The following is an 18,858-nucleotide window of genomic DNA, read 5'->3' as shown; positions in this document are numbered from 1 at the left end:
CTCCGCCACGCACGAACACCGTCGGAGAACAGAACTAGCTCTTAGGCGCCAGGCCATTGCTGATTAGGCAGAGACTGTTGCATTGTCAATTTGGCATGGTTTAGCTAAACTGGCACATTGGTTTAGTATAAAGAAACCGATATGCCAGTACCGTGCCAAATTGATACAGGCCGCGGTAGTCGTACTCCAGCCCCGAGTACTGCTCGCCGACAGCTCCAGCCCTGCCCCGAGTGTGAGTCAAGTGCAGGCGTACCGTACCGTGCCAGTGCTGCAGCAGCACGTTGTAGTGCAGCGCGCGGTCGTGCCGCTTGAGCTGCGTGAACACGTGCACCAGCCCGCGGTAGTCGTACTCCAGCCCCGAGTACTGCTCGCCGACAGCTCCAGCCCTGCCCCGAGTGTGAGTCAAGTGCAGGCGTACCGTACCGTGCCAGTGCTGCAGCAGCACGTTGTAGTGCAGCGCGCGGTCGTGCCGCTTGAGCTGCGTGAACACGTGCACCAGCCCGCGGTAGTCGTACTCCAGCCCCGAGTACTGCTCGCCGACAGCTCCAGCCCTGCCCCGAGTGTGAGTCAAGTGCAGGCGTACCGTACCGTGCCAGTGCTGCAGCAGCACGTTGTAGTGCAGCGCGCGGTCGTGCCGCTTGAGCTGCGTGAACACGTGCACCAGCCCGCGGTAGTCGTACTCCAGCCCCGAGTACTGCTCGCCGACAGCTCCAGCCCTGCCCCGAGTGTGAGTCAAGTGCAGGCGTACCGTACCGTGCCAGTGCTGCAGCAGCACGTTGTAGTGCAGCGCGCGGTCGTGCCGCTTGAGCTGCGTGAACACGTGCACCAGCCCGCGGTAGTCGTACTCCAGCCCCGAGTACTGCTCGCCGACAGCTCCAGCCCTGCCCCGAGTGTGAGTCAAGTGCAGGCGTACCGTACCGTGCCAGTGCTGCAGCAGCACGTTGTAGTGCAGCGCGCGGTCGTGCCGCTTGAGCTGCGTGAACACGTGCACCAGCCCGCGGTAGTCGTACTCCAGCCCCGAGTACTGCTCGCCGACAGCTCCAGCCCTGCCCCGAGTGTGAGTCAAGTGCAGGCGTACCGTACCGTGCCAGTGCTGCAGCAGCACGTTGTAGTGCAGCCCGTGGTCGTGCCGCTTGAGCTGCGTGAACACGTGCACCAGCCCGCGGTAGTCGTACTCCAGCCCCGAGTACTGCTCGCCGACAGCTCCAGCCCTGCCCCGAGTGTGAGTCAAGTGCAGGCGTACCGTACCGTGCCAGTGCTGCAGCAGCACGTTGTAGTGCAGCGCGCGGTCGTGCCGCTTGAGCTGCGTGAACACGTGCACCAGCCCGCGGTAGTCGTACTCCAGCCCCGAGTACTGCTCGCCGAACAGCTTCAGACCTGCAACAGTTTGCGAGGTATCTTGTAAGGAGTTACACGTACCGAGGATAATTAACTAAAATACGCATGAGGAGTCTGACGCAATTTAAGAGGTAAATCTAATCTAGGATTTTCTGAATGTAGCTCGCCAATAGCTTTATTTGTGGCAAACAAATTCAATGGAATGGCATCAGACTCTGGAAAACATGGACACTACACGACATAGGCCTATTGTAGAAACTTCCAAATATCATAGTCCTGATCCGCCTGTCCTGCCACCCCTTACAACTAGCTTCATGTCTTCAGCCCACCAATTATGTCCGCTGCTGCAGAACCTCAATGCCTATTGGATCTCCAAGTTATGTGCCATCATCATTAAGCCGCATATACACTAATCGCTCCGACGTTTCACCGAAGTCCTGAAATGAGCCGAGGGGTAGCGTGTCCGAACTTCAGATCACATCGAGTTGTTTGACTCGGGCGCAAAACCGACAACGATCAAAAATGCGATATTTATGCCTAAACTATTATAATGCACGTGACTCACTGATGGATATGGATCGCAGGTAGAGCTGCTCGGCGGCGCGGTGCATGTTCATGTGGTAGTTGTAGAGCGAGGCGAGGTGGCCCACGCTCAGTCCCACCTCGTAGTCCTCCGCGCCCAGCAGCTGCTCCTTGATGGCGATCGCCTTCAGGTGCATCGTCTCCGCGTCCTGCGAACGTAACACTGTGTCTGTACTGCCTGTTGTTCATGCACGTGTCGGCGTGACTGAGTTATTCGATCGGTCGGCCGTGTCGTCATGAGCCGAGATAGTACGAAATGTTCCGTGAGTTACGTGGGAAGTAGTGGTAAGGTCGGCGGCCTAGCTCATTCTTGTCGTGATGTTCGATCCGTCCACAACTTTGATTAGATAACCCTTCATGGATTATTTTGGTATAGGCGGGGAGAATGACCTAAGTGGAGAAGGATGTTAACTAGTTTTAAAAGACGTCCTTAACCCTACATCCTTCGGTCACAAGTCCGGGATATCACTGAAGATTATTCTCTGCCATTCGAGGGTTTGTTTCCGACAGCCTTGTGCAGCGACTCCGACTCCTGCAGCAGAGCTGGTCCTGCTCACACACACTCACCTGGAACTTGTGCATGCTCTGGTAGAGGCGGCCGAGGTTGCCGTAGTGCTTGGCGGTCTGCACGTTCATCTCGCCGAACGCCATCATGCTCAGTGCTTGGGACTGCGTGGTAGGAGCAGAGAAGGAGGATATGAATGGTGGAATGATAAGTTGGATACCATGCGCAGGAAGGTCGGCCGCCTTCGCTGCAAATGGCTGAAAGCAAGAAGAGTAGGAGGACCGGAGGCAGAAAGGATAGGAAGCACGTATCGCGAGGAGCGCCGGAAATATCGACATCTTATGGTGGAGACGCAGAACAGCTACCACCTTCGGGCGGCTGAGTCGGGTAACGACGACCCCTATGGGCAAGCGTATCGGGTTGCCAGCGGGCGGTTTCGTCCTCCCGCTAACGTCATCAACGGCATCCGGTATGCGGACGGCCACCCGGGGAGTGTCGGTGAGGCCGTGGATAACCTGTTGCGCGCTCTGTGCCCGGACGACGATCCGTCAAGGGACTCTGCGTACCACAGGGAGGTCCGGATCGCGGCTTCTATTATACCGAACGGCTGCGACGCGTCTTCTCCCAGCCGTGATGTACTCGGAGGCATAGTTAGGTCTTTGCCTAACACGGCACCGGGGATCGACGGGATTACTGCACGAATGGTGAAGCGCGTATGGATTGTTGCGGCTGCAGAACTAGTGTATGTGATCAGTAAGTGCGTGCAAGAAGGGGTATTCCCCGACGTATGGAAGGATGGGAGGCTGATCGTGCTGCCGAAAGGCAACGGTAAGCCGATGACCGACCCGAAGGCATACCGCCCGATCACGCTCCTCCCTGTCTTTGGCAAAATTTTAGAACGAGTTCTTCTATGGTGTGCGCCCCAGATCGCCAGTGGGATCTCCCCCTGCCAGCATGGTTTTACACGGGGCAGGTCCACCGTTACGGCGTTGAACGAAATCCTAAGCACGGCAAGGAAAGTCTCGTCAAAATACGTTCAAGCAATTTTTCTGGACATCTCTGGTGCCTTCGACAATGCCTGGTGGCCGATGATTCTCCTCAAGTGCAAGCGAGGCGGCTGTCCACCAAACATCTACCGGATGTTGTCGGACTACTTCCGCGGAAGACGCGTGGGGATGTTCGTCGGTGATCGGGTGCAGTGGAAGGTATCTACAATGGGTTGTCCTCAGGGATCCGTGCTAGGCCCCACACTGTGGAACGTCCTGCTGGATGACTTGCTTCGGTTGCCGCTACGGGGGGGTGTCAGAGTTGTTGCGTACGCGGATGACGTCACTGTACTGATCGAGGCTGACTCCAGACGGGCGATCGAGTTGGCTGCGGCCGACTCCATCGCCCTCTTTGAGGACTGGGCACAACGGAACCGTCTCTCGTTCGCACCGCACAAATCCCAAATGGTGACGCTCAGAGGGAAGCTCCAGCGGGCTCCAGTAATCAAACTTGGCGGCGCGTCGATCAAGTCTGTGCGGCATACCGTTGTACTTGGCGTAACGATCGACTCAAGTCTGTCCTTCGCTGAGCATGCGCGATCGGTCGGAGAGCGCGCTGCGAACTGCTTCGGCAAGATTTCGCGGGTATCTACTACCTCATGGGGTGTTAGGTACCCTGCGCTGCGGATCCTCTACTACGGCACCTTTGTAGCGACGGTCGTGTATGCTGCGGCGTGTTGGGCTCAGAGGGCAACGCTCTACGTCGTTCGGACGACCCTTATCAGAGCCCAAAGGCCGGCCTTGGTTCTTCTGACCAAGGCTTACCGCTCGAACAGCGCCGCTGCGCTCGCCGTTCTGGCGGGCGTGTTGCCGGCAGATCTCGAGGTGATCCGTGCTGCCAGGCTGGATGCGGCGCGTAGTACCGCGGCCAAAGGGGAGTGGAGCAGGCGTAAGCTAGAAATCGGGTCGGCCATGACCCGCGAGTGGCAGGAGCGATGGGCGAATGAGACGAAGGGAAGTGAACTACGTCGATTTTTCCCGGACGTGGCTGGCCGACTCAGGGCGACCTGGGTCGCGCCGGACTATGAGACCTCGCAGGTCCTGACGGGTCACGGCTGCTTCCGGAAGCGCCTGCGTGACATGTGCCTCAGCGAGACTGGCGACTGTGTGTGTGGGCTGGCGGAGGAAGACCTCCACCATGTCCTGTGGGAATGCGGCGAGTACGAGGACCTCCGGAGTGCAATGTTGGAAGGGATCGTCAGAGAAGAGGCGGGACCGGTGTACTACCAGGATCTCGTTAGCTCGGCGGTCAACTTCGGCAAGCTACGGGAGTTCGCGCATCGGTGGCACGCGAGGCGGAGCGCTCTGGACCGTTGACCACCGGTCGAAGGTGATGCATGGACCGCGGCGGGCAAGCGGATCTCAACGTCGTGTGTCGTCCAGCCCCAGAAGGGGGAGAGTGAGTATCAAGGGACAAGGAGCGAAAAGAGAAAATAACTTGTAGGGAGTCAAGAAGGCGTCCCGGGAACACGCAAAGAGCAAGTACCGGGTTCGCCCTCCCTCGATTCGGCCCAAATTACCGAGAGGTTGAAAGGGCCATGGGAGGTGGTGGGTTGGTCCTGCTCACACACACACTCACCTGGAACTTGTGCATGCTCTGGTAGAGGCGGCCGAGGTTGCCGTAGTGCTTGGCGGTCTGCACGTTCATCTCGCCGAACGCCATCATGCTCAGCTCCAGCGCCGCCTTGTGCAGCGACTCCGACTCCTGCAGCAGAGCTGGTCCTGCTCACACACACACTCACCTGGAACTTGTGCATGCTCTGGTAGAGGCGGCCGAGGTTGCCGTAGTGCTTGGCGGTCTGCACGTTCATCTCGCCGAACGCCATCATGCTCAGCTCCAGCGCCGCCTTGTGCAGCGACTCCGACTCCTCCAGTAGACTTGGTTCTGCTGACAAACCAATTCATATATTTAGTAAGAATTAGCATTGCAGATCACAGTTCTAAGCAAATCCGTAACTTAAAGACAAACATAGACGGGATGGGTAGCAGCGACAGTGATTGTACCAATATTTTTTTGGTAGAGGAAACACCTCGAGCTGGTCCCAGGACTTGTGACTGTGGGTACACCCACGGTTTAAGGGATCAGATCAGGGAAGATTCTTTTACGAAACGAAACAAATACGTTCGGTCTGTTATCTTACCACTACATTAATAGCCAAACTAACTTCCAGTGGTGTTAACATACTACCAATGAGATAATCTCGTAAATAGAAATAGACAAATTTCAACTAATGGCGGTGCTCTTTTATTGCGTATTGAAAGAGATTGGGAGTACTATGTCATTATTGGTAGACATCTTGTCTATTTGTTTTCACTTAGTAGTATTTTAGCGCCACTGGAATACATCTATTCCAGGTAGTTCAAGATTTCTTATTCTTATAAGCAGTCAGTATTGAAAACAATTTTCTCGCCTCTCATGTCCTGTCCCGCGGGCGTGTCGAGTGCGATCTCTTCTAAGATGAGCGCCTTCACCCGCTTGGCAGACGCGAGCAACAAGTGGTCCGGCGGTACAAGGTTCTGAAAAAAAAAACACAATATATATAATTTTTGACGCAAATACTGTTTTACATTAGTGTCCGCAACTGGAGGCCAATCAGGATAGGTGCAAAGATATTGTTATATGAATGAGAACTGTGGCAGATTTCGCACGTTGGACAGAGGGACAGCGCCATTTTGAGGTCTTTGATTCAGACCAATTATAGAAGGACCTGTATCGCACTCATAGTCACGAACAAAATTGTCTGTCATTTTCCGAGGAAAACGAGCTTAGATTTGGTATATATCTTATACTAAATTAGAAGTTTGTGCCCATTTTTTACACCATTCAATTACACAAAAAGGTATTTTTACGGAGCTCTTTAACCGACGAACACCATTACAACTATGTAACACCGATTATATAGTTTTTATAATCGCATTAGATCGTTGATCATATACTTTGACAGAAAAGTAGCCGTTAGCGAAGCAGGTCCTATACAATAATTGGTCTGAGGTCTTTGAGTTATGTTCAAGAGAAATACCCAACCGTATCCATACCAAGGAGAGAAATCGCTAAGTTTGTTTGAGTATTCTCTATAAAAGACTAATTCTGTAGAAATCCATCAGCTGTGATGATGATGAAGACGGTGTGCGTTCCAGAACACAGCAACAGTCTTACTTTTTACTCAATGATTGTAGCACCGATGTACTCCGGTGGTGTTGGTCACTCCTGACCACCAGGCCGATGACGGTACCTCAATGATGCGTATGGCGCGCTCGGCGTGGTCGCGCGCCTTGTAGAAGCGGCCGGACGAGTACTCCAGCACGTAGAGCGCGTAAGCGAGGTCCTCCTGCGCCGTGGCCACGTGCAGGCTGCTGCGCCCGAACACGCGCCGCAGCGTGCTCAGCGCCTCCTGACAAACAGACCACAGGATTCAATCATATGGTAGATATCGCTAGCGCAGAGAAGCGCTGCTTCTGCCGCAGCAGATATGGCAGTTTTTTTTACTTTAAATCGATTTCTGACAGTACAAAAGAGTCCCAGTTGCGCCCTATATAATACGTAGTGCCACAAGGTTGTTTGTCGCCGAGTACACCAAACGATATCCCTTCACCATCGACGCCGGCCTAATTATGATCCCCATGGTGATCATACCGTGTCTCAGGCCACGGCAGCGTGGTCGATACTGCAATAGGTGATGCTAACGTCGTGCGCGTACCTCGTACACGACGACACTGTGCGTGATGGAGTCGATGTTGAGCAGGTAGAAGCCGTAGTCGATGAGCGCGTGCGCGTACCGCGGGTGCGCCGCGCCGAACGCCGCGCGCGCTAACGCCACGCCCTGCCGCACCAGCGCCCCGCCACACACGCACGTACCTCGTACACGACGACACTGTGCGTGATGGAGTCGATGTTGAGCAGGTAGAAGCCGTAGTCGATGAGCGCGTGCGCGTACCGCGGGTGCGCCGCGCCGAACGCCGCGCGCGCTAACGCCACGCCCTGCCGCACCAGCAGCCCCGCGGCGGAGAAGCGCCGCTTCACCACGCACGCCTTGCCGCACGCGCGGACTACTTCGATTGTGATCCTGTTCGACGTCAATGTGCCGGTGTAGAAAACATTCATAAAATATTTTTTCAAAAATGCGTGAGTGCTCGCAGGAGGCAAGGCCTATCACGTATTAATACTCGCCACACGCGGACCACACCCTAAACAATGCTGTTATACTATTTATTCATACAGCAAGCGTGAACTGAGCAAGTGTTAAAACGAGTTTGCTTCAGACCAAACGACTGAAGTAAAACTTCCATCAAAAATAAAGTAATACATGAAAGAGAAACTTAAAAATAAGCAGCAGACAGTAAGCGCCATCTTTCTTGTCGGAATTGCTTTACTTCACAAGCTACTACCAGTTAGTTCATAACTATGTTGTTATAAGACTAAACGGATTCGCTGGGCTTATTTGTGTTGTGTCGTAGTTTAGCTCTGTTACTACAGATGGCGCTTTTAAAACTTAACTTTATGTCATTTCGCTTTTGACTAGCTTACTGTCCAAGTTAGTTAGTAAAGAAGTTTTAGTTCAAAAAGTAACTATAAGATGGCGTTATACTCCGTACCAAAAGAGCTGGGCGTATGCATTGCTTTAAAGCGTTCTATTTTCTTCCTGCAAAAACGGTCGGCGGGCACACTCAAAAAAAGTTTGTCACCCCTGCTTTGCCCAACGAAAGGTCAATGCCCTTTTGTAAGGCGATCGTCCAGTAGTCCGGCGCGCACTCACTTGGGCGGCGTGTGCGGTGTGAGCAGCGCCAGCGCGTGCATGCTCCAGGCGTGCGCGGCGCTGTAGTCGCAGCGCACGAAGAACAGCGCGCTGAACTCCTTGCACAGCAGCGCCAGCAGCGCCGAGCCGCCCCACGCGCCGCACGCGCCGCACCACTCCTCCGCGCACGCGCCCGCCCTGCCGACGACCACTGATCTCGATCAAACACATACTGCACCAATTTTTTTTTGTATTTGCTATAAAAGTACATTAAAATTTTCTTTTTAAATATGACCAATATTCCCATTCCCCTCCAACTAGTCGAGAAAGACTGTATTAAGAGTCGGTACGACAATAGACCAACGGGGCGGAGATTGAACCTCCACCCTATTATTATTAGAGACCACCTCCACCCTATTATAATATATATTAGAGCTATTGAGGCTATAAAATATAGCAGACATCTACCCTCCTATCCTACATTTAAAATGTATGTTGTATGTAGAAATCTCAGACTAATTACATAAGGACTAGTATCGCACCTAAATTCACAAACAAAATTGTCTGTAATTTTTCATAGAAAAAGAGTCTTATACTAAACTATAAGTTGTTGACAATTTTTGCACCATTCAAATGCTCAAAATAGTATTTTCAGAGTTCTTTATCCGACGAACACGATTACAAATATGAAACATGTATTCTATAGAGACAGTTTTTATAATCGCATTAGATCGTTGATCATATACTTTGACAGAAAAGTAACATCTAGCGAGGCAGGCAGGCAGAGGCAGATGGATGTCTAGCGTTACTAGGATGGATAAAATATTTAAAGGGGGGTCTGAAAGTGTCGCCAGTGACGAATAAGATGAGGGATAGTTTGGTATGGACATGTGGCAAGGAGAGATGAAATTCATATTACCAGAAGAATCACGAAAATGCAAGTAAACAAAACAAAATCTGAGGTTTTTAATTACGAGCTGTTGCAATACTTGCTGCTGTCGCAAATTATTGCTGTATATAAATCAAGAAAATAGGCGTTTTCAGAACCACGTCAAAAAATCATTTCTTCATTAACTTTCAAAGTGGCTTCAGGAATTCACTGACCACCTTGGGCTTCACTGATTCCTCTTTGCCCTCAACGCGGCACCCCCTAAAATGTAGTTGACACTCACGTGGGCGTATCTTCATCACCCTGCAGCGCCTTGAAGCAGGTGTCGGCTATGGAGAAGGAGTCGTCGGGCAGCTTGGTGGCCACGTCCTCCGGCAGTCCAAGCAGCTTGAGCGCCAGCGCGTACGTCTCCGCCGCGGCCGGGAAACAGCAGTACGCTGATTGTGTGTTGAGCAATCTGGAAACATTGCGCGTTTCGTTATAGTGGGAGCATACCTTTGTGCTGCGTTGACAGTCCGAGTATACTCGGACTAAGGAGTCGGACCTTGTCTCGTAATGCGGCAACCAATAATGTGAATCGGATTATTATTATCGGTTGCCACAGTAGGAGCTGCGTCCCAGTAGATATCTGAGTCCATTCGGACTTCAGTTGCGTAAGTTAGCCACTGACAACAATCTGACCTCATGGTAAGGTGAGACCCTTCTTTCCGAAAGGGTGGTAACTAGCCACGGCCGAAGGCTCCCACTAGCCAGACCTGGATCAATTAGGAAAGAATCGAACCCTTGGTAATACTGCGCCACGGAGGCCGTCAAAAGCCTATTTGGTTTAAACACCAAATCCCCTCTTCTATAATGAAAGATACTCTTAACAATCTTAAGCCAATCAACAATAAACTTAGGCCAATCCGCATTGAGCCAGCGTGGTGGACTATTGGCCTAACCCCTCTTATTCTGAGAGCAGACTTAAGCTCAGCAGTGAGCCGAATATGGGTTGGGTTAGGTGGGAATATGGAATGATGATGATGATATGGCGTAGTGACCTGTGGCAGCATTCCAGTGTGAGCCTCTTGTAGTGCGCCGTCTGCGGCTGCGCCTGGCACAGGTCGCGACAGCGTAGCAGTACGCGCTGCGCGTCTGCGTACCAGCCCGCCTCGTTCAGGAAGCCGCCTGTGGACATCGCAACAAGCACAAGTCTATTGATGTCAACCTTTAAGTGGCTCCGGGCCATTTTATGAGGCCCATAGTTAGCAATCACGTTTGATTTCCATACATGATCACTGGAAACAAGAACTGTTTGAAGATTTTTCTCTCTAAACATTAAGGAATTTATTTTTACAATTTGTCACAAAATTTATCAGTGCCTAAAGACGAAAGTTTCGAACAGTGCGTGTTGCCAGTGATGATACTACGGATCCAAGACTTGGTCACCAAAAGAAAGCTCAGAGTAATTGAGCGGCCGATGGAGTGAGCTATGCGTGAAGTTTACCTGTGTGATCGAATCAAAAACGTGGAGATCCGCTGAAGAACCAAAGTCACTGACATAGCTTAGCTAGTCGCGAAGTTAAAGTGGCAAGGGTACAGTCCAGAGAGTCGATGGAGGTGGAATGACGTACAGAAAAGCGTAGGTGTTATTAACCACCCACTAGATGGACCAATGATATCATCCGCTAGATGCTAGCTGCTCGAGACCGTGGTGTTTGGATTCCATACTAGAGGTCTTCCAACAGTGGACTTCCATTGGCTGATGAGAATGATTTGTCACAAACATATTATAACCTACCGAGCCTAAGTCCCAGTTGTATGAGCCAGTTGCACGACTTAGTGTTAGCGTCGCATCTCGCAAGGTACCCGCTGGCTAGCTCCGTCGACAGTTTCGAGCCGTGTTCAATCACCGCCTGCAACACATCATTAGCTAAAGTTAGTTCAAGTTGAAGAGTTTTTGTTGGCAACATTCAGTGGCGTAGCGTACCTTGGAGAGGCCATGTGTCAAGACTAATTGGGGGGCCCAGGGAAAAGATTTCTCACAAAAGAAACAAAAATGCATCCTTAAAATAATTACGACAGTGACTTAAAATATAGGTAGGATGTTTTGATTTTTTGGCTGCACGCTTCATGGCTTTTTTATATTTTGTCATTTCTGAAGTAAATTTTTTTGCAGTTTTTTTATATGATTTTTTTCCGAGAAGCACCAGATAAGTGACATCGTGGATTACATTTTGCCAATTTTGTACTTTTACACGTAAAGGGCCCCGTATCAACATTATTATAATCAGCCTAGTTTATTGACAGAGTACAGAGTCAGAACTCTCAGTTTTATAGGACAGGATTCGGAGCTTAGACCTACCATGCTGCTTTAGTAATTCGAGGGGCTTAGTTGATAATTTTCGACTTTATGACAAAAACCAGCGGACGCATTTTGACCTCCTTATTCCAGCCCTATCGCAAAATCAGTTCTTAGCTACCTACCTACTAACTAAAAATAACTTCTTGCCAAATTTCATCTTTGTTACGTCAAGTGCTCTTAGAGATTTCGTGATTAGTGAGCTTTTATATACAGAGTGATGTGGAGTATTTTCAATAACTACAGGCTGTGTACAAGTCTACTTATAGAAGCCGAACTGTATATTTTTTTTTAATTAATCAAAAAATACTTTTTATGTTTTCATACAAAGTAATCAAAATAATTCCGACTATCCATGTAACACACACCTGTATCTATCCTTGCATTTTAAAATACGTAATCGTAATGTTAAGACTGTCGATATCGACAAGATATTATAACTGGCACTTCGCACTTCATTAGTAAGTTATAAACGAATAAGTAAGTTTGGCTGTGTCATATAAGAAAGCGATATAAGGGACACAATTTAAGATCTATTTACAACAGAAATATTTTTTACTCCAAAAGTGTTCATTTTAGAACACATGTTCCTTAAACAGATTCAATTAATTTTCCTTAAAAAATATAACCCTAGAGGTATGGGAAACGCTCCCGAGCACCATGTATACTTACATAAACCTGCACAGAATACACAATACATACAAGTAGTCGATACCTTCGCATTAGTAGCCGTACTACACCGTAAACAAACTCGTCATCCATTCGTCACACCAATGTCTGTTATCTACATAGGCACATTATGTAATACGTCGCACATTACGCGTGCTAACTATGTACTAGTAGAATCTAATTACTGCGGTGTTAATTTTATTTTATACCACTTTGTAATTAGTACGTGACATTGTGACCATAATCTATACTCTATTCTGATATTATAAAGCGGCATAGTTGATGGTATTGTAGGCAGTAATTCCTGGATCTACTGAACCAATTTTAAAAATTCTTTTACCACTAGAAAGTCACGTTATTTGTGTGTGTCATACCTACCTATTTTATTCCCGTATTCTCACGGGAACGGGAATTACGAGGGTGAAACCGCGGAGCATCGTTTAGTATCGAATATACATATGTAATGTACATAAAAGAATCTTATATCACTTTGTTGCCATACTTCTCCGACACGGCTCGACTGAATATTTATTTTGTATATTCGGTAATTCTGTTTTGTGTAATTGTATAATGATGATGATGATGATGATGATGACGATGATGATTCAAGTAAAAAATAATTTTCAAAATAATAAATGAAAAAGTTATGAGGTAATAAACATAAAAAAAACATACGCGTTGTTATTATTATTTTTTCAAAAAATATTAAAATGTCAGAAGCAATGGAGATTTGCCAAAATGATTTGCAAGTGGAAGGATGGGGTCACTATCTAACCCCTACAGTTAAGGCCCCGATTTCAGAAAATAAACGTCACCGAACTCGATCACATTAAATAGGTTTTTCTACTATTGCTATTTTTTGCTTTACTAATACTAACATTTTTAAACAATATTGTTCACCAATTGTTTTTAATCAAGAGCTTGCACATTTTGAAAAAATATAGTCCAGTCGATCTACTGGACTATAACTTTTCAAAGTTGATTTAGCTTGAAATTTAAAACACTTTTTTTTTTTTATTATTCTTTACAAGTTAGCCCTTGACTACAATCTCACCTGATGTAAGTGATGATGCAGTCTAAGATGGAAGCGGGCTAACTTGTTAGGAGGAGGATGAAAATCCACACCCCTTTCGGTTTCTACACAGCATCGTACCGGAACGCTAAATCGCTTGGCGGTACGTCTTTGCCGGTAGGGTGGTAACTAGCCACGGCCGAAGCCTCCCACCAGCCAGACCTGGACAAATTAAGAAAATCTCAATCTGCCCAGCCGGGGTTCGAACCCAGGACCTCCGTCTTGTAAATCCACCGCGCATACCACTGCGCCACGGAGGCCGTCAAAACACATACTCTTTGGCTTTTATAATGTTCTCAATACGAACATTTAGGTAATTGATTACCTACGGCAGATTGTTTAGCGGCGGTGATGTAACATAGAAACGCCGCAACAAATAGATTGATTGTAAGCGTGCGCGTGCACGTGGCTGGAACTACTGTAGGCCTAACATGCGACCAAACGACATAGCTCATGAAGAGGAATAGACAAATGTCAACCAAGCGGCGCAACCGGAAATATCTCTATATCTTTCGTTGCGTTGGGGCGAAAGGGGACTGAACCTACTCTGCCATTATTGGTTAGCATTTTGTCTATTTATCTTCACGAGATAATGTCGGTAGTCGCATGCTATGTGGTGTCCGCGGTGGATTTAAGTACAAGACGGAGGTCCTGGATTAGATCCCCGGGTGGCCTGATCGAGGTTTTCTTAATTGGTCCAGGTAGGTTTAGGTTCTGGTAGGGTTCGGCCTTGGCTAATTACCACACTATCGGCAAAGACGTACCGCCAAGCGATTTAGCGTTCCGGCACGATGTCGTGTAGAAACCAAATTGGATATGGATTTTCATCCTACTCATAACGAGTTAGCAAGCTTCCATCTTAGATTGCATCATCACTGGTGAGGTGAGATTGTAGTCAAGGGCTAACTTGTAGAAAAAAAACCTTAGGCTTAGCATGCGTCAACGACGTTTGTCTATTATATCATTGTCGACCGGCCATATGTGGGGTCAAATACGAGATTAGAGTATAAAGATGTGCTGCCGCTGAAAGCTAGAGATAAACGGCCAAGCATAAAAAGAAAGGAGAAAAGAATGACGAAAACCGAGACACGGATGACGAGAAAAGGTACAAGGATGAAAATAAAGTAGACAAAAATGATGAGAAACGAGACAAGGGTGACAAAAGGCGCAATGATCACGAGAAAAGGGTTAACGGTTGCGAGAAAGGGTCAAAGGCGATGAAAAAAGGCACAAGCATGTCAGGAAACCGAAAGTGGGGGGAGAATTAAAGAAACGATACAAGGATGATGAAAAAAGGTACCAGAGTGACAAGAAAAGAAACAAGGGTGACGAGTATAGGGACAAAGATACCAATAAATGACTTATGTATGTTATTATAATGTAGGTTTCCCAAGAAATCAGCCCGCAAAAACACGCCAAATGCGTGCGAACTTGTGGTTCATTTAAAAGTTAGATGGTGTAGAGAAAAACGGCAAAGATGACGAGAATAGGGACGAAGAAGATTAGAACTAACTTTGTTATCTTTTGATTTAATATAATAATAATAATAATTCATTTTTTCATTTTTGTTTGACTACTTTATAGAACTAAATGAAAACCTTAGCCCTATCTAAGCCTACCTTAAAACATCGTTCGTTCGTTATCAACCCATATTCGGCTCACTGGTGAGCTCCAGTCTCCTCTCAGAATGAGAGGGGTTAGGCCAATAGTCCACCACACTGGCCCAATGCGGATTGGCAGACTTCACACACGCAGAGAATTGTTATCGCCGTTTAGTGTTAGAAATAGTAGTCTGTGACGGATATGACGCCGCTCGATCTCGTGTTGGCTTCAGTGTGCTTGTGGCGTTCGAGGCGTCCACATCTCTTGTTGTGTAATTCTTTAAGGGTTACCTTAGGATAGGCGGGGAGAGTGACTTGAGTGGAAAAGGGGAGTGTTAGTCGACTGTCAAAGGATCCTTTAACCCTACAAACATCGTTCACAAGTACGTGACTCCACTCAAGGTCATTCTCTGCCATTCTAGGATCTTATTTGGGTTACACTTTGATTTGTTAATTAAGTTGTCCTGACAAGTGTTGTGAATCATAACCTTTGTTCGACAATAGTTTTCTTATATTTGTAATCACCTTTTGAGCCCTATAACATCAGAAGTGGGATAAAGAACTTGTGCCCACAAAGTAAACAAAGTAAACAACGATAACGACGAAGTTTTAAACTACCCTAAATCAGGCCAATCGTTTTTCATTTAATTGTTAAATCTGGTATGAGAGATAATTTTTCATAAAAGAGGGTAACAAATTAAGTGAGTTTAGTGCACCGATGAGTTTTACATTACGGTATTGTTAAATTTGAAAGTTAATATTGTGTGAATCGTGATTTCAAGTTTTAAGTATTGACGGTATAAATTTAGTATTGACGGTATAGACAGAAATTATTTAGAAATTATGTTTCACGGTGTTCTCGATAGAATTTCGCGTTTTAATATTATGACAAGACGCGAAATGTTGCCGTATAGATTTTGTGTTAATAATTCAACTTATAACTGTTTGAAATTTGTGAATTTTGGTTACCGGATTAAGTAACCCTTGCCATTTTTCGATAAATATGAGTCATATACGACGTTACATACAATGGTGACTTGAACTATAGGTACATAACCCTAGATACACGGGGTCCATACACACTCATTCGATTAAAAATGAGTCATACACGACCTTCAATAGTGGTTTGTACACGCTCAAGTTGTCAGTGTAAACGCAACTGCACCAGACGCGGACGCGATCCAGGGACGGATGCGCCACCAGGATGGCCGAATGTTATCGCCGTTTAGTGTTAGAAATAGTAGTCTGTGACGGATATGACGCCGCTCGATCTCGTGTTGGCTTCAGTGTGCTTGTGGCGTTCGAGGCGTCCACATCTCTTGTTGTGTAATTCTTTAAGGGTTACCTTAGGATAGGCGGGGAGAGTGACTTGAGTGGAAAAGGGGAGTGTTAGTCGACTGTCAAAGGATCCTTTAACCCTACAAACATCGTTCACAAGTACGTGACTCCACTCAAGGTCATTCTCTGCCATTCTAGGATCTTATTTGGGTTACACTTTGATTTGTTAATTAAGTTGTCCTGACAAGTGTTGTGAATCATAACCTTTGTTCGACAATAGTTTTCTTATATTTGTAATCACCTTTTGAGCCCTATAACAGAATTAAGAAAATTCTCTGGTATGCAGGTTTCCTCACGATGTTTGCCTTCAACGTTTGAGAAACGTGACATTTAATGTCTTAAAATGCACACAACTGAAAAGTTGGAGGTGCATGCCCCGGACCGGATTCGAACCCACACCCTCCGGTATCGGAGGCAGAGGTCATATCCACTGGGCTAGCACTCTCTTAGCTCTGCCTTAAAATATACTCGTATTTATTTGACTACGGAATTCGGTCAGTTTCGATCAGCTATTGTAGTCTTGTTTCAAGGTGAGGTCTTTAAACTATGACACATGTGGTCAACTCCAAACACTCAACAGCTATGACTAACTATTTGATAAAAACTTACGTGTTTACAAGCAACTTAGATAAACCGTTATTTTTAATATTATACCTACACAAATATTTTGTTGATTCAAACAAATAGCAGCAAAGTTTATTATTCCGAAAGATATACAGTGGTATGCGCCGTGGATTTACAAGACAGAGGTCCTGGGTACGACCCCCGGCTGGACCGATTGAGCTTTTCTTAATTGGTCCAGGTCTGGTTGGTGGGAGTCTTCGGCCGTGGTTAGTCACTACCCTACCGGCAAAAGACGTCCCGCCAAGCGATTTAGCTGTCCGGTACGATGCCGTGTAGAAACTGAAAGGGATGTGGATTTTCACCTACTCTTAACACGTTAGCCTAGCCATCCTAGATTGCATTATCACTTACTATCAGGGGCTAAAAACACCATTATTTTTCTTAGGTGTCCGACCGAAATTTCGGTTTCGGACAAGGTACCTATGCCTTTCATACTAACTGTTATCTGTCCGTAACGTTCAATGATCACAAATAATCTTAGCTCAGCTGCATTGGTGAAAAAAAGCAAACAATTTACTAATGTGGGTACATATATAAAGCCAATAACCTGGAAGCACTGCAGCAGTTGGAGCTGCGCGCTAGAGAACCGCAGCAACCTCTCGAACATGTCCAGCTCGGATAGCTCCGCGCCCAGGATGCACAGCCGCTTCTCTTGCAGCATCTGCAACAGACGAACATTACAATTACACATTGTGTTTACACAAATTACAATTACTTATTACCCGCCAAAAGTAAGCAGAGACGTCGTGTGGCGATGTTACTCGTCCTGCCTTTTCATGCCGCTCCCAAGTTCTTCGGCGCGAGCGCGATTCAAAGAACTAGTAACTCCCCCCACTTTTCTGATTGTGTAAGTGCCGTAGGCTCCTTATGGGACCTCAGCGGCGTCACCGGGGGGTTTGGGCGAGCGCAGAAGCATCGCCTGATGGGGCCCGAAGGCAGAAGAAAGTAGTGGGCGGAACGACTCTCTAAGGGCGTCTCCTCTGAGACTCGAGCCTCGACTTAGAGGGCCGTTCGGGAGGGGTGTTTTGGCCTGAGTGTATCAGTCCGGGCGCCCCCGAGATCGTGAGTTAAAAAGCTCACGTCTGGGTGACGTCAGATATCGGGGACCTCGTCTTCGCCGGCGAAGAAGAATGAAAAAAAGAACTAGTAAGGAGCGTTGCTATTGTTTGCGCGAGATGATTGGTTTGTCTATCCACGTCAGGCGTGGGAATCGGCTACTATCTATTTTTCAAAGCCCTAAGTGAAGCCCACAGAAATATACTTTCTGTACTCCCATACAAACGATTCGTAATAATACTTAAAAGGCAATTTGAACTTTAATACCATACATACAGTACACTTGAACTTTAACATAAAGTTCAAGTGTTAGTGGAAAAGTTCCAAGAAGGCAAAACAATTGATTGACGTCAGTGTAGGGGTAGGGTAGAAGTAGAGTAGGGGTAGGATGGTGGTAGGATATGGTGTGGTAGATGTAGGTGAGAGTAGAATAGGATAGGGGTAGGGAATGAGTCAAAGCGAAGCTTGCTTGGGTCCGCTAGTACATACATAATATTATATCCGTAGATTGGTAGTCATAGTTATGATTTAACACGCGGCCGTTAGTTAATAAAGCAAGTGCCAAACAAGTTAGAGTACTCATTAGCGATACTAATTGGACTGCCGAGCGCCGCTGTACGGAGGCGGGCATCAATTACTTTATTAATAAATTTTTAAAAGAGAACCACAAATAGATTTTTGAAAGAAGAAGCCTTAAATTAAAATTAATTATAACAATTAATAACATTCAGGATTCAGGTCAAACATTAAATGCCTCGTAAGCGAGTATGAACGAGTATTATTGAGTTTTCTTTCTTCCAATATTCAGATTATTTCTTCCTAGAATCTCAGTAGAAATCTGCATATTGGGAATTGGGAACTATTCATCTCCGTGATAACATCAAAGCCGTAATCTGTATGTCTCGGTGACTATTATTAACATCTAATAGTGACCGTAATAGTCACTCGAATCGTTGGTGTTCGCATAGTGAATTTAAGCTTCATGATCCAGTCTTTATATTTACATGTCTGGGATCAAATGCGTTAGATTTAGAATATAAACATAGATTAACTTGAAACCTTCT

General features: G+C 47.1%; 1 protein-coding gene across 1 annotated transcript in view; it reads right to left on the bottom strand.

Annotated features, from left to right (window-relative positions):
• LOC112055426 (amyloid protein-binding protein 2) overlaps positions 1-18,858 on the bottom strand; it is a 66,253-nt gene that overhangs the window by 685 nt on the left and 46,710 nt on the right. The window contains exons 2-12 of the mRNA XM_052885325.1: positions 17,286-17,399; positions 10,874-10,988; positions 10,134-10,260; positions 9,377-9,550; positions 8,226-8,402; positions 7,328-7,535; positions 6,705-6,863; positions 5,883-5,988; positions 5,214-5,359; positions 1,904-2,069; positions 259-1,377 (exon numbers count right to left, since the gene is read on the bottom strand). Of these exons, the coding sequence (XP_052741285.1) occupies positions 259-1,377; positions 1,904-2,069; positions 5,214-5,359; positions 5,883-5,988; positions 6,705-6,863; positions 7,328-7,535; positions 8,226-8,402; positions 9,377-9,550; positions 10,134-10,260; positions 10,874-10,988; positions 17,286-17,399 (2,611 nt within the window). The remainder of the gene's footprint in view (positions 1-258; positions 1,378-1,903; positions 2,070-5,213; positions 5,360-5,882; positions 5,989-6,704; positions 6,864-7,327; positions 7,536-8,225; positions 8,403-9,376; positions 9,551-10,133; positions 10,261-10,873; positions 10,989-17,285; positions 17,400-18,858) is intronic.

Source organism: Bicyclus anynana, chromosome 14 (assembly GCF_947172395.1).
Source record: "Bicyclus anynana chromosome 14, ilBicAnyn1.1, whole genome shotgun sequence".
Taxonomy (NCBI): Eukaryota; Metazoa; Arthropoda; class Insecta; order Lepidoptera; family Nymphalidae; genus Bicyclus; species Bicyclus anynana.
This window is presented reverse-complemented; position numbering and strand designations above follow the sequence as displayed.